The sequence below is a fragment of the Otolemur garnettii genome, unplaced genomic scaffold (assembly GCF_000181295.1).
Source record: "Otolemur garnettii isolate 467f Iridium unplaced genomic scaffold, OtoGar3 scaffold00127, whole genome shotgun sequence".
Lineage (NCBI taxonomy): Eukaryota > Metazoa > Chordata > Mammalia > Primates > Galagidae > Otolemur > Otolemur garnettii.
The window spans coordinates 5,131,637-5,147,922 of NW_003852522.1; the positions used below are offsets into that span (position 1 = coordinate 5,131,637).

The 16,286-nt window shown below is 48.2% G+C and overlaps 1 protein-coding gene across 1 annotated transcript in view; it reads right to left on the reverse strand.

Moving 5' to 3' along the window:
- Positions 1-10,149, reverse strand: part of MLLT1 (MLLT1, super elongation complex subunit) — a 76,446-nt gene extending 66,297 nt beyond the window's left edge. The window contains exon 1 of the mRNA XM_003797986.3: positions 9,966-10,149. Coding sequence (XP_003798034.1) covers positions 9,966-9,977 — 12 coding nt within the window. The 5' untranslated portion in view covers positions 9,978-10,149. The remainder of the gene's footprint in view (positions 1-9,965) is intronic.
- Between the last annotated feature and the right edge of the window lie 6,137 nt (positions 10,150-16,286).

Genomic DNA, 16,286 nt, shown 5'->3' on the forward strand with positions numbered 1-16,286 from the left:
TTTTTTTTTTTTTTGAGACAGAGTCTCACTATGTCACCCTTGGTAGAGTGCCATGGCATCACAGCTCACAGCAACCTCAAACTCTGGGGCTAAAGCAATTTTCTTGCCTCAGTCTCCTAAGTAGCTGGGACTATCGGCATCCACCACAACGCCTGGCTATTTTTTTGTTGCAGTTGTTTAGCTGGCCCAGGCTGGGTTTGAACCCACCACCCTCAGTGTCTATGGCTGGCTCCGTAACCACTGTGCTACAAGACCAGAGCCCCTGGGGACGGCTTCCACCTACTCTGCTCAAATGGGAGATTAGGGGATCTCAAGGGGCCTTGAGGAGGTGTCTTATGGGATGGCTGAGAATGAAAGTGTTCTGATCAGGGAGCTTAGATGCCTGGGCCAGGCAAGTACATGAGCAGGCCCTGCAGTTACATAGACCTGGGTTTGGGTCTGGTCCTGGCAGCTCACTCTCAGATCCTTGGTTTCCTCATCTGTGAAATGAGGTCACTGCCTGTGGGCTGCACAGTTGTATTTGGTGAGACCTTGGTGGGGATTCCAAATCCCCTAAGTCACCAGCTAAAACCCTGGCTTGCAGATTCAAACCAGAATGGGTGGTTCCCAATGAGAACTGAGAGGTGAGCCTACAGCCACCCAGTGGCAGGTCCCCAGCAGACCCATAGCCTTGGAAATCAAGATCTCTTCACCCTACACGTGTCTGAGACTCTGCCCTGAAATTCCAGGCAGCTCAGACCAGTTTCCCTCTACTGAACACAAAGCCATAAGTTTTCAAAGCATTCTTGGCTCAGCCAAAACCACCAACAGGGAACCTAATGGCAAAGCCTACTCCAGTTTGTGAAAACCTCCTCAGACTTTTAATAGATATGACCTGGACACCTAGTATCAAATACAAGAATGTTACAAAATAAAGCAGGGGCCAAGTGGACACTTACACACTTGCTGCTGAGTACTGAGATAACCGGAGTTAGGCAGTCCGCGGGTGACTCCCACACTTCCTAAGTGAAGCTCCTACACAGCTGCCCTCTGGGGCCCCACACCAGACAGCTCCCATCTGTACCTCTGACCTTCCAGTTCACCAACTGCCCATGTGTGCCCCTATGGCTATGATCACTCCTACATTTGTCTCTTCTCTGGAATTCCAAGGCCCACTCAAACTCCTGCCTCTAGTTGAGTATCCCAGCGCCTAACTGGCTTCTCTCCCTCTCCCTTTTCTCTCTGCTCTCAGTTGTCACGCAATGAAAGCAAGTCAGACCAGATGGATCTGGCTGCCTCCCTCCAGCCCCCCACCGCTTTAAAGCTCTGACACTTTGCCACCTCCTGAGAACGAGTCCTAGCCCCTCAGCACACCTCCCATCCTCCATGTGCATATTTCCTTTAAGTCTGAAACATTCACCTTCTTTTCACATTTTAACCCTTCTGAAGTCAGAATGCATTTTACAGCGGATAATGAGCAAGTCTGGGTTTGAGTCCCACCCTCCCACCAGGTACACACACACATCCATGCACACAGCCATTCCTAAGTTGATGGCATGACTTAGAATCCCAGAACTAAAAAACACAGGAAACACACATGCCCTATGTTCCAGCTCAAGCAGCGGTTGGCCAGCCCAAAACACACCAGGAATGTGTGTTTTTTCTTGTAGTCCTGCAGTCTGGGATATCCTAAACTTATCCTAAAACTCTACTCATCCCTCAGTCCCAGCTCAAGTGCTACTTTCCCCAGTGCCTTTTCTGACCCACGCCAAAGAACATCCATGCCCCAGGAGACTTGAAGTCTCTGCAAAGTGTGGACAACTCCATAGTCCCTACTCTGTCCTGTCCCTCATCTCTGGGCTGCTGATGTTCCCTGAGGCCCCTATAAACTCTTTAGCAGCAGGGACCACATCTTTGTCTCTTCATTTCTATCTTGGACCCACCATACATGAGGCCCCCCCCCAAACACTGGATTAATTAAACCAGAGAGCCTTCTAGTTCAGGGAGCTCTAAGTGGTGCTTTCCAAGAAGAAGGCCAAAGTGGCAAATGAGGACAGCGATGTCTCAGCGTATGGCAGAGCTGGCAAGGGAGGCTTGGGGCTCTGAGTATACAGCGAGCCAGGTGCAAGAAATAAGGCAAGTGAAGTGTCAAATTCTAAAAATTAATTTTTTAAAATTGTACACAATAGGCTGAGCCCAGTGGCTCATACATGTAATCCTAGCACTCTGAGAAGCCGAGGCAGGTGGACTGCCTGAGCTCAGGAGTTTGAGACCAGCCTGAGCCAGACTGAAACCTCATCTCTAAAAACAGCCAGGCGCTGTCGGGGGTGCCTGTAGTCCCTGCTACTTGAGAAGCTGAGACAAGAGGATCACTTAAGCCCAAGAGTTTGAGGTTGCTTTGAGCCATGGCACCTCAGCACTCAACCCAGGACAACAAAGTGAGACTCTGTCTCAAAAAAAAAAAAAAAAAATGTTGTATACAATTAACTATATATAATTTGTACTTAACAACTAAAAAATTAGTTAATTGAAAAAAAAAAAAGAAAGAAATATGGCAGAATGAGTTCCCCTGGCTGAGCACCATCATCACTTTGGGGCTCCACAGGAAGAGAGGACAGGGTACACTACAGGGGAGGGCTGGGACCCGGACGGAGGATCATCCAGATTGGACACAAAGAAAGGAGAACCGAGGGTAACTGCATGACAAATAGCGTCAACATCCTCTGGTGGGCCTTGGGGGGGGGGCTACAGGCAGAATAAGACAAACAGCCATAGCAGCCCTGGGGCGGAGGGGAGAGGAAGCAGAGGGAGTGGCTGGAAAATGCCTGGAATCCCCAGTACTCTGGGAGGCTGAGGTAGGAGGATCACTTGAGGCAAGGAGTTTGGGACCAACCTGAGCAAGAACAAGACCCCCATCTCTCTAAAATATACAAAAATTAGCCAAGCACAGTGTCACACGCCTGTGGTCCCAGCTTTTTGGAGACAGAGTCTTAGTTGCCTGGGCAGAGTGCAGTAACATCATAGCTCACAGCAACCTCTACCTCTTTGGCTCAAGCAATCCTCTTGCCTCAACCTCCCAAGCAGCTGGGACTATGAGCACCCTGCCTCAACACCTCATAACACCCAGCTAGGTTTTCCATTTTTAGTAGAGATGGGGACTGGCTCTTGCTCAGGCTAGTCTTGAACTCCTGAACTTAATCTATCTACCTGCCTTGGCCTCCCAGAGTGCTATGATTACAGGTGTGAGCCACTGCACCCAGCTGAGCCCAAGAGTTTAAGGCTGCAATGAGCTAAGATGATACCACTGCACTCTAACCCAGGCAACAGAGCAAGACCCCGTCTCACATTTTTAAAAGAGAGGTCCATTAAATAGAGCCCAAAATATAGGGAAGTAGCAGGAATCAAGAGTGAAGGACATCCAACAACTCCAAGATCCATAAAACAGGGATGCTGCCTAGACCAGAGATGGTAGGAGAGGGCAGGGCCACAGCTCAGGCACCCTCACAAACCCTAGGCACTGAGGATTTACGGAATTCAGGTGAAAATACTCTGCCAAAAGTTAGAGATGAGGGACTAAATGTCTTGATCAACAAGAAATACTCAAATCGACCGCAAGCATCTATTTGAATAGCACTGCATATGGAGAATGTTCAACACAAACAAACCCAAAACAATATTTACGTTATCCCTCGTATGATCTAATCACCACATCCGCTGCATATGTGGACCTTTGTCTTTTTTTCTGACCTGTGCTCATGCTGAGAAACAGAAGATAATCCCTGAACTCCTGGGTGAGTTATAGGTGAAAACTAAATACATGTCATCAGAACAATACCACTACTACACTGGAAAATGACTTCTGCTTCTGAGAGGCAACTCTTACATAATGATATCGTCACCTTGGAATGATTTATTTCAATGTGGCTGCTCAGACTTCAGCTGACTTCCCAGCATTTTTGATGACATGAAGTTCCTACCCAGGGCACACAGGCGGCAGAGCAGTTATTGTGAAAGAACGAAAGACCACAATTCCATCGGAGACAGGGAGAATGTAAGCACCAGAACTCTGCCACAGATTTGCCAAAGTAAACAGGAAGGTTCCAAGGCAGCAATGGGTGATCTTCACAGCTGGCACGCCCATGCCCAAAGCAGTGCCCAGTTGACATCTATGCCCCAAAGGCTGGTGCCAGCTTCAGCCTCAACACCGCTGGATATGGGTGACCACAAACTGAACCAACAGATTCAAGATCCCAGCAACTGGTCTTTTGCACTCTGGGGCTTTCTCCCCTGAATGCTGGAATCTTCTAAGAAATGAAGATGATGGGATAACACAGCTGCTGTGCCACTGTATTAAAAAAAAAAAGCAATCACTGATTCGGTAAGACATTCGCAATACATTAACTGGAGGCAAGCAAGAAGCTGAGCCCTAGCCAACTGCTTTGACTTGTCAAGTCAGGATAATGTATTATATAGCTAAGCCTATTCCACAGCCAAGGGTTACACCCCCTCCTTCCTACACTCCACCTGGACACCTTCCCTGGCTATCAGAACCAAAGAATTAAAGTAAATTAATTAGCTGATTCTCCTGGAAGGTTCCTGGTTGCTGAGGTCAAGAGAGAGGTTAAGCTTGCAAAGATATCTTGGAATGAATGAATCTGGCTTGTCAGCAGCAGTCACCCCAACTTTTCCACAAGGGAGCCTCAATCCTATAAGTTCCTTCAAGACATCAGGATCACTGGCTGCATGGAGGCCACTTTGAGGAACCTCTGGAATGGATGGCTAGAAATGACCTCAGGGGCTTGGCCTCAGCAACCACTACTTCCCTGCACCTTTGGGGTCACCCTGTCACCCACTCTGCAACAGAAGCCCAGAACAAAGGTGAACCTTCCAAGACTGCCCCCAAAAGTGTTAGCCATTCTACACTTTCAGAAATCACCTGAAAGGCAGTGGACAGAGTAGGCAGCATGAGCAAGGCCTCCAAGGGCCATCTGGAGACACATGTGCAGAGGGCTCAACCGGGACACCATCCTCTCTAGGCCAGCTGGCAGAGGGCACTAGGAATCAAAGGGCTCAAATCCTAAATCACAAAGGCCAGGCAAACAGATCCTAGAAGGCAGCTTCCCAGACACTTTTGCACTACTGAGTACAGATCTTTCCATGTGTGAACTGCACGACCCCTCACCTGGCAAAGAGAAGGGAGCCAGCCTTGTTCCAAAAGTTTCATCCAATTCTAAGCCCTTTCTTCACCCAACCATCCTGCTTCTTGAAAGCCTGCCTGTGGGAAGTCTGGGCCCCAGAAGGCAGGTGTTAAACAACTAGTTTATCTGTAAGACTTCCCAATTTTCTGGTGGGAATTCTATTCAATAGATGCCCTTTCCTCTGGGAACTCACATTACCAAGTGGTATAATTATGCCTGGAGTTAGACTACTGCATCTAATTCCCTTTGATGTAACAATCTCTTTGCTTCCCAGAAGGAGAAAGCACTGAAGAGTCTTTTCCCTCTTCAGTCTGATTTTTTTTTTTTTTTGCAGTTTTTGACCGGGCCAGGTTTGAACCCACCACCTCTGGTATATGGTGCTGGTGTCGCCCCAGCCTGAATTAATTTTGAGGTCCGCCTGGACCTAGAGCAGCTGCTGGCAACATGATCCACACATGCACAAATGGGAAAAGGTGATGGGGTTTTTGCAATCTTGGGAAGCAATCGCCAAATAAGACCAGATAAAATACTCTGTAGACCAGCCCTCCCTCTAGGCCCAGCAGGGGGTTCTGGGAGGTAGCCATGGAATTAGAATGTAAGAAAGATAGATAAACATGGATCCCGTCTGTGACAATCCTCTGAAGCACGCGGCTGCCAGATCAGAGAGCAGGGACCTCTCACTGACAGCCGCCCCAGGCCCTGGTCTTCTAGCCACTGGCACACGGGGGGCTCCACATCCCCCTTTTTGTCCCCCCTGACTCGGAGCACAAGGTTAATAACAAAGAAATGAAGAGGGGTTCAATGAATTTCTCTCTGGAAATTCTCTAAGAATGTGTGTACAGACATGGATAAGCAAATACACTCTCACAGTTCTCAGGTTCCTGGTTAGTCCGACCCTCACCAAACTGTCAGGAGAGACCTGGGTGAAGTATTTATATAGAAGGTACCCTCAGATGTAGACAGTGCACTAAGTGTCTCCCAAGTCCCCCAGGGGGCAAGTAGAGCAGTCTTGGAGGATTTTTTGTATCTGTACAACCCCAATAAAGTTATCTATTACCAGACCAGGTGGTCCTGGGAGCAAAGAGACTTTCATTTAACCAGCAGTTGGTAAAGCTGAGTGCAAAAACCTTGCTGTTAGAAACTACAACAGACATAAAGGGAAGCAGGACGTTGGTCTCCACCTGCAGTACTACTTTATCCAACAATAACTTAAGGATCGAAAATTGGCAGGTCCACTTTCCAAGCAATAGCTTTAGAACTGGGAATAGAAGAAGAAGTTGGTCATCAAGGTCAGTGCTCTAAGGCATTCTGAGCTTTTCTACAACAAGTTTGGAGAAGAATCCAACCAGTCCTTGATATGTTGTTGAGACTTCCTATGCCTGCATTTCCATGTGTAGAACGTGAGGCCACTGCCATCAGAAACAAACCTTCCCATCCAAAGAAAACCATCACAAGGTGCTGGCTCTCAACTCCAAACCTAGGAGAACATCTGTACTATGAGCAAGCAGCAACCTGACGGTCTGATCTGACTGGGCTGCCCTGCCCTATCTGCCTGGCATAGTCCACTATGAAGGAGTACTCCCTGGTCCTTTGGAGAGCACGACTACCAAACAAAAGACACCCCCTCCCAGCTCCCTTGGCAACCCCAGTCCCAGTGGCAGTTCCCAGATCCTTCCCTGATCTTTTCAGCATCTGCTCGGCCTTATCCACACATCGTATTGCATCCCAGGACCTCCTGGCCCCAGCCTTGGAGATAAACCACATCCCTCCCAAACACAACGCTTAAGTAAGCAAAGAACTCACTCATCCCCCTGACAAAAAAAATAATAATACAATCACCACAGACAAAACTAGCACAGATCTGGGGGAAGAGGCAAGGAATAAAATGTGAGTTTTAGTTGGGGCAAAGACTGTGTCTGGCAATAGGATGCTAATCCTGAGAACGTGAGAGCCCAGTGTAAAATGGGAAATCCCACTTCCTAGCTGGGTCTGAAAGTTCTACAGGAGAGTAAAACAGGAAGGAGAAAAAAAGATCGAAGCTTTCAAAAGTGAACAACTTTCCACCCGGTCATGCTGTTCCCACTATAAGACAGGTTAGTATCATCTGGAGGGGAGGGGATGGAGAGGACAGGATTCTGCTGGATTCGAAGCATTTTCCCTGAGCCATGCCATGCTGGGACACTCTGGCCAACTCACCTAGTTGGGTAAAATACACCATTTTCTTGGGTTTCCCCAGGGGCCTCCCAGCTCTTTTAGGAAGAGACAGAGCTCTTGGGTTTCTCCCAAATGTGCATGAAAACACAGCTTGGGAAGGAGAATCAGACTTTGGGTACACACACACTTCCCTCTGGGACCAGCTTCACTTGCAAATATTTCTGCAAAGATATAGACCAGCACTGTCCGATGAATTTTCTTCAGTGATAGAAAAGCTAGGTCCCTGCTGTCCAACAAAGTGGCTGGTGCAACCAAGAAATAGAATTTTTCATTGGAGTTTAAATAAAGTAGCCACAGGTGCTGGTGCCTGCCCTGTGGGGCAGTGCAAATCTAGCTCTCCCTGATGTCAATCTGAACCAAGACTTTTACTTCCTTCTGTCACAGAACAAGAATGCCACCTGTTTCTAGCACTTGCTTATCTTGACAACCACCCAGATTTCCACAGCCTGACAACATCACAAGGGGAAAGGACACACTCTGAACTAAGACATCATCCCTCGGTACTAAGGGATGGAAATCCAGGCCATCCTCTACACCTTTGTGGTACCCAGCAAGACCTTTCAGAGGTGGCCTTCCTCTTGAAAGTGGACACCAATGGTACATTTTGCTTGAGTTTTTATTTCATTTTATTTTAGGCCGGAGCCAGGTTTGAACCCGCCACCTCCGGCATATGGAGCTGGCGCCTTAATCCTTTGAGTCACGGGCGCTGCCCATTTTGCTTGGGTTTGTAACGCAATATGAATTGGAAACTAAAAGCTCTAGCGCTTCAAGAGAAATTAACTCACATCATGCTGTAGAAATGCTGGAAACTCTTCCTTAGCTCTTGAGAGAAAGGCAACAACACCAAAGCCCAAAGGGAAACTCGGCAAGTGGAGCCAGAGTCACACGTCACCCGCCTCAATGATCCTGTGCCACAGGCAGCAGGACAGGCAGGAGGGAGGTCCCTTTGCCCCCACCCTGAAATCACACAGTGCTTTACCAGACAGAGCTGCCTCAGTGGTGCCAGCAGCCAGGGACACTCCAACCTGCCCCTGAGAAATGGCAGAGATTTCAGTCGCCACCCCCACAGCCCCTTTCCTAGTCTTGCACCTCAGAAAGCCAGAGAGTACAGCACGGACAGAGGAATAAAGATCTTATGTTGGGGACAGCAATGGTCTGGGCTTGAGGAAAAGGGAAAGGTGCTTGGGTACTGGGTACTGGAGAAGAGGCAGTAGAGTTGGGTGAAGGAGGTTCCAGGAGCTGGAAAGGCCTCGGGTTTAAGGAAACCAACACAGAAGGAAAGGAAGGAGCTGTCCAAAGAATACAGGGAGGATGAGAACTCACCCTGGGTTTAGACGGAAGCTGTAAGATCTTGGGAAAGGAGCAAGAAATGAGGCAGAGGGCGGAGAGAGTAATGGTCGAAAGCTGCATCAGGCCAGAGGGGTCAGGATGAAATGGGAGACCCTGAGTGTAAAAACAGTCTTGTGGTTCTGTAGGACTATGAAGCCAAGAACCAAACTGGGGTTAAATGTGGGAAGCATAAATCAAGATCCTGGGGGCAATGAGGGTCCAAGCTGAGAGGAATGGCAGGCAATGCATATGTGAAGGATTTGGGGGCTCTAGGTCAGAGAAGAAACTGCCTCTGGTCCTGGTATAACAGGTGCAAGAGACAGTCCCTCAGGCACAGGGGTCCAATAGAGAGTGAGGAGGGCCTGAAACCAGAGGGGAGCTGAGACATCTAAGGAATCTGAAAAAGCAAACCCAAGTCCAAAGGAAGAGGACACTAAACAGGCCTGAGTCCTTGGAGCTAAACAGGGAGGCTGAAGTCCCAGTCAGGAGCTCAAGCTGGGGCCAAGGTGTTGGGAAAGGGCTGCTCCAGCTGAGGCAGACAGGCCCAGACTCAGGTAGGGCATGAGAGAAAAGAAGCCTTAGGCTGGGTTAGGGTTTAAGGAAGAGAGAGGGTCATAAGGCTCTGAGGGAACTCAAACCCGACCTAAGGCTTAAGGGAAGACAGGTGGCAGGTAAGAGGGGGTCAGGAAGTTTGAGGTGACGCGGAACTAAAGGTCCAGAGAGAAAAAGGGTGCCCCTGGACCCAAAGGGGTATAGGACAGATTTGAGGAATGTGAAGGGTCCCGATAGGAATCTGAGGAGGCTTTGGGACGGGCAGGGATCCTGAAAGCTGGCTCTGGGGACTCTAGGTCAGGCTGCGGTTCCTATGGGCGTCCCAGGGCGCTCAGGGCCAGGCTGGAATCCCTAGGGGCGTCCCAGGAGGCTCTGGGTCGGACTGGGGTCCGCAGGGGCGTTCCACGGGACTCTGGGCCAGGCTGGGGTCCCCAAGAGCGTCCCTTGGGGCTCTAGGCCAGGCCAGGATCCCCGAGGGGGGTCCGAGGCACTCCGGCAGGGCCGGGGTCGAGAATGGGGGAGGGGCGCCCCGCCCCACATAAAGGCCCGGGAAGCGGCGAGCGCGCACAAAGCGGGGGAGACGGGCGCAGGGCGAGTGCGGGGCGGGGGGGCCGGGACAGAGGGCAGGGCCCGCTGGAGTAGGGAGGGAGAGGGCTGGGCGGTCTGCGTTAGGGCGGCGCGGCCGCTCCTCACCTGATTGTCCATGGCTGGCGCCCCACCCCGCCCCCGGGCTCCGCGTCGCTCCCCGCCGCCGCCGCCGCTCAGCGCCGCCCTGCCGCCCTCATTGTCTGTCAAGCACCGCCGCCGCCTCTGCCGCTCCCGGCTGCCCGCCTGCCCGCCAGCCCCGCGGAACCGGAAACCACCGCCACTTCGGGTCGCGCAGCGACCACGGGCCCTTGCCGCGGACTCGGGCTCGCCGCTCCGACTGACAGCCGCCTAGGCCAATTTTCCGCGCGGACTGTTGCTCCTGAGGCGGGACTTCCTGCCTGGCGGGGGCCTGCCGGGCGGCGGTCGGAGGGACGAAGCCTGCAGCCAATGGGAAGCCGGGAGCGGAGGGGCGGGAGGAGGGAAGGAGGGAGGCGCGAGGCGAGCTGTGCTGAGCGAAGCTCTAGGTGTGCGCCGCACGTGGAGGGGGGCGGGGGCGGGCAGGCGCGCAGTAGCGTAGCACCTCCATCCCAGCGCCGGAGCATCCCCGGCCGCCAGGTAGGTTTCAGGTCCAGCTGTCGAGAGGGAACCCCAAGGGACACTTCTATTTCCCAGCTGTATATGACTACTGTGTGATGGAATGAGCCCCAAGCTCTGAAACTGGGGATTAATTTTCTAATCCTGGATCTGCTTTAGCAAGCCGGTCAGCCACCATCTCCCCCCTCCCTGAGTCTCAGTTTGCCCATTTGTAAAATAGGGACGAGAACAGCGCCGTGTGATTCTAATTCAGGCTAATGTGAAAGGTGCAAATTCGAAATGATTGCCTTGAATGACTGCCTTGATTGCCTTGAATGACTGCCTTGAAATGATTAGGAAAGTCATGTTTATTCAGTTAGACAAGAGGAATAAATTCTGATCATCTATTAATTGCACAGCAAGGTAGTATAATATGTAATAATATACTCTGCATACTTAAAAAAAATGCTAAAAGTGGATTTTGAATGTTCTCACCCCAAGGAAATGGTAAGTGTGTGATGTGACAGACAGGTTCATTACTTTGATTTGCTCATTCTACCATGTGCGCATATCTCAAGCCATCACATTCTACCCCATACATTTATACAATTATTATTTGTCAATAAAGACAAAGTTTTTAAAAAGTCTCATTCTGTCTACAAAATTTTAAATAATGCTAATCCCGCCAAAAACATTTTTTTAAAAAAAAGAAAGCATGTCACTCTATTAGCTAGGCTGGAGTGCAATGACAATAACATAGCTGTAACTCTAACCCCTGGGCTCAAAGGATCCTCCTGCCTCAAGCACTCAAGTAGCTAGGACAAAAGGTATACATCACCATGACTGGCTAATGTGTTAGAATGTTTTGTTTTGAGATAGTCTCACTTTGTCACCCTGGGTAGAGCGCCTTGGTGTCACAGCTCACAGCAACCTTAAACCTTGGACTCAAACCATCCTCTTGCTTCAGCTTCCCAAGTAGCTGGGACTACAGGCGCCTGCCACAACGCCCAGCTAGTTTTTTAGAGATGAGGTCTTGCTGTGTCTTAGGCTGGTCTCAAACTCATAAGCTCAGGCAATCTACCTGCCTCAGCCTCCCAGAGTGCTAGGATTACAGGTGAGAGCCACTGTACCTGGCCTTTGGCTAATTTTGTTTTTAAATTTTTTTTGTAGGGACAGAGCCTGACTATATTGCCCAGGCTGGTCTCAAACTCCTAGACATAAGTGATCTTCCCACTTTGGCTTGCCAAAGTGCTGAAATTACAGCTGTGAGCCACTACAACTGGCTCCCAAAAGCCACTTTTGATTTACCTAGGATCACAATTTTACACAGCAACTTGTAAACTATTTAAGTTGGAGATAGGCATACTTGCATCTTTTTCAGGATCTCGTAAGCCACTGTTCCTTGAAGATTAGACTTCTGCTTATGATTTGAGAACCCTTGAGCAGTTATTTTAAATTATTTCTTATAAATAAAAATCAAGTTGGGCAGATGCAGTGGCTCACACCTGTAATCCTAGCACTCTGGGAGGCCAAGCCAGGTGGATTGCCTGAGCTCATGAGTGTGAGACCAGCCTGAGCCATAGGGAGACTCTGTCTCTGAAAAACTAGCTGGGCATTGTGGCAGGCATCTATAATCCCAGCTACTCAGGAGGCTGAGACAAGAGGATCACTTGATCCCAAGAGTTTGCTGTGAGCTATGATGCAATGGCACTGGATCCCAGGGCAACTAAGTGAGACCCTGTCTCACAAAAACAGGGGGGAGGGTTGTTTGGGTTTGTTTGGGTTGTTTTGCCCTCCACTTCTCATTTAAGAGTCAATCAAGCATTTAGGTAGTGAAACTATTGCTTTGCCCTAAAGAGTAGCACCAGAAAATGAATAACTTAGGCATAGAAATGAGTCTAGATAAAAACTCTGAAAGTGGCTTGGCACCTATAGCACAGTGGTTATGGCATCAGCCACATACACTGAGGGTGGCAGGTTTGAACCCAGCCTGGGCCAGCTAAACAACAATGACAACTGCAACAAAAAATAGCCAGGCACCTGTAGTCCCAGCTATTTGGGAGGCTGGGGCAAGAGAATCGCTTAAGCCCAAGAGTTGGAGGTTGCTGTGAGCTGTGATGCCATGGCACTCTACCCAGGGCGACAAAGTGAGACTCTGTCTCAAAAAAAACCTCTGAGGACTAGATTGCTATCATGGTAACACCTCTGTGCATTATAATCTAGGGCAGGTTTTGCTGGAAAGAAAAAAAATGGAGATCATGCTGAGAAAAATAAGCAGCAACTCCAATGTTGGTACAACCTTAAAATGTTTTTCAAATACAATATAAGTTAACTAAAAAAAATTTTTTTAATTCTGTAACTGGATAAATGGTTCTAAGTGGTCCCCAAACCAGTGTATCACTTGCATACTTTTTTTAGAAATGCAGATTCTAGTCTCATCTCTGTTTTATGGAATCAGAAACTTTGGGGGCATGGGTACCCATCAGTTGCTCAACTAGTTCTCCAAATGGTTTTGAGGCTCATTCAACTTTCAGAACCACTGCTCCAAGTGAAGGATCAAAAATTTTCTGAATGGCCAGGTGCAATGGCTCATGCCTATAATCTCAGCACTCTGGGAGGACAAGACAGGAAGATCACTTGAGGTTAAAAGTTCACGACAAGCCTGAGCAAAGACAGTCCCCATCTCTACTAAAAGTAGAAAAATTAGCCAAGCCTGATAGCAAGTGCCTATAGTCTCAGCTGCTTGGGAGGCTGAGGCAGGAGGATTCCTTAAACCCAGGAGTGTGAGGTTGCTATGAGTTAGGCTGAGGCCAAGGCACTCTAGCCTGGGGGCAACAGAGTGAGACTCTGTCAAAAAAAAAAAAGTAGGAGAATAGCAATCTGTCTGAAGGAAACTTGGAGGGAAGAACCTTTAGGCCACAAGTGTTGCAAAGATGAGCTTTAGGAACACATCCCCCACACCATTAGTCATCTGGGAATTTACCCTTAAATAGGTACAGAACTGGTGGGAATTTTCAAAACTGAATTCCCTTGGCTTCCACTGGGTAAAGTAGAATCATTTAAGCATCAAAAAGAATACTGGGAAACCAACTCAAGTGTCCACTAACAGATGAATGTATGAATAAAATGTGATATATCCATACAATGGACTATCATTCAACTTGAAAAGGAAGGAAATTTCTGCACATGCTACAACATAAGTGAATGATGAAGAAACCATACTCAGTGAAGTGAGCCAGTCAAAAAAGGACAAATCCTATGTGATCCCACTCATAGGAGGTCCCTAGAGCCGTCAGAGTCACAGAAACGGAAAGTAGAATGGTGGGTGCCAGGTGCTGGGGATGGATGGGGAGTTAGTGTTTCATGGGGACAGAGTTTCAGTTTGGGAAGATGAAAATATTCCAGATACAAATGGCGGTGATAGTTGTACAACACTGTAAATATGCTTAATGCCACTAAACTGCACTTAAAAATGGTTAAAATGGGCCACACATGGTAGCTCACACCTGTAATCCTAGTACTATGGGAAGCCAAGGCAAGAGCGTGGCTTGGGACCAGTTGTTCAAGACCAGCCTGGGCAATAAAATGAGACCCTTATCTCTTTTTTTTTTTTTAAAGGAATGAAAATATATCCTTTGCCTAAGATACAATCACTGTGTTCCTTCTTCCAGAAGGTGAACAGAGGGATGCTCCATTTTCTTATTGTGGTCATGTCATAACCAACACCTGCTATGTATAAGCTTGAGAGGACAAATTTTGTATTCATATAATTTCATCCTCACAATACTGAGAGGTGGGTGTTATTGCTCTCATTTTACAGGTGGGAAAACTGTAGTTGATAAGAGGTAAAGTGAGTTGTCCAAAGTTGCAAGATGGCAGAGATAGCAAACCACCATGACAGCGCTAGACCCTTAAGATACCCACATTCTACCATGTATCTTCATTCTATGCCCTCCAAGAGCTTCCCCCATGAAACAGAGCACATCCATAAATATTTTCTGAATCCTGGGGTCAGGGAAAACATCCCTTCCTGGTGGAGGGGAAACTGAAGAAGATAAACTCTAAGTTACAGCAAAGGGGAATTTTGATGTTTTGGAGAAGAGTGTAATGTTTGAATATAGGTTTGAAGGTAGGCTTGTGTAAAACATTGTTCTGGTTCTCTACTGCTATACAGCAAACCACCTAAACTTAGTGACTTAACAATACTCATTTCTTTTGCTCATGAATCTCCAATATGGGCAGAGCTCAGTGGGGACAGCTGGGGTACTGCTCCCTGAGGCTCAGGGAATCTGCCTGTCTAATGTGGCTCATGTATCTATGACCAATAAAGTTAGTGCTGTCTGTTGGTTCTTCTCTATATAGGCTTCTCCACAGAGTGGACTGGGCTTTCTTATAGCATGGCAGCTGGGTTTTAAGAATGAGTGTCGGCTCAGCGCCTATAGCTCAACTGGCTAAGGCGCCAGCCACGTACACCTAAGGTGGCGGGTTCGAATCCCCAGCGCGGACCCGCCAAACAATAATGACGGCTGCAACCAAAAAATAACCGGGCGTTGTGGCGGGCGCCTGTGGTCCCAGCTACTTGGGAGGCGGAGGCAGGAGACTCGCTTGAGCCCAGGAGTTGGAGGTTGCTATGAGCTGTAATGCCATGGCACTCTACCCAGGGGGACAGCTTGAGGCTCTGTCTCAAAATAAATAAATAAAAAGAATGAGTGTCTTGGGGAGGTGCCTATGGCTCAAAGGAGTAGGCTACTGGCCCTATATACTGGAGTGGTGGGTTCAAACCCAGCCCCAGCCAAAGCAGGGGGGTGGAGGTGGTGGAGAATGAGTGTCTCATGGGCAGTGCCTGTGGCTCAAAGGAGTAGGGCACCACCCATATGCCGGAGGTGGAGGGTTCAAACCCAGCCCCAGCCAAAAACTGCAAAAAATAAAAAATAAATAAAAAATAAAAAGAAAGAATGAGTGTCTCAAAAGAAGCAGACCATGTAGCCTTTTTGTGCATCTTTAACCCCTCCCTATCGTTCTCCAATCTCCCTTGATGGCAAAGAGAACCACTCTGGACATCAGACCCTGGGGCAAGTGGCAATTTCTGGTGTAGGCCTTCCCAACTCTAAGTGGACATTTAAATCACCATAGGAGTCCCCCCCAACAGGAGTTTTTAGAAATATCAGTACCCAGGCCAGGTGTGGTGGTTCAGCCTGTAATCTTAGCATTTTGGGAGGATCACTTGAGCCCAGAAGGCTGCACTGAGCTATGATGACACCAGTGTACTCTAGCCTGGGTGACAGAGTGAGCCCCTGTCTCAAAAAGAAAAAAAAAATACCAGTATGCAGGCCCCACCTTAAAGGATTTGGGTTTTATTATTCTAGAATGGGAAAAGACATCCTCCTCCCACACACTTTTTTAAAAGTCCAACTGTGGATTCTGGTAAGTAGCCTGGTTTAAGAATCAGCTGAGCTACAGTTAATAACACTTTGTGTTGTTACTGTATCTAAGTATATGGCTACTTTTGATCTAGCAAGTTATTTACTGAAGTGATATAATGTTTCTTCTTTGTTTAAATGTAAACAGAACAGATTTAAAGAAAAGCATAAAGCAAATGATAATTTGAGGATTTGCCAGAATGCATAACTGGTGGTATTAAATCAATATAGCATCTATTGAACATATTATCCCAATATTACAATGAGACTGAGACACAGAGGTAGCATATAAATTAACATTTGGGCATTTTTTTTTCTTGAAACAGAGTCTCATTATGTCTTCCTGGGTATTGTGCCCAGGTGTCACAGCTCACAGCAACCTCCAACTCTTGGGCTTAAGCAATTCTCTTGCCTCAGCCTCCCAAGTAGCTGG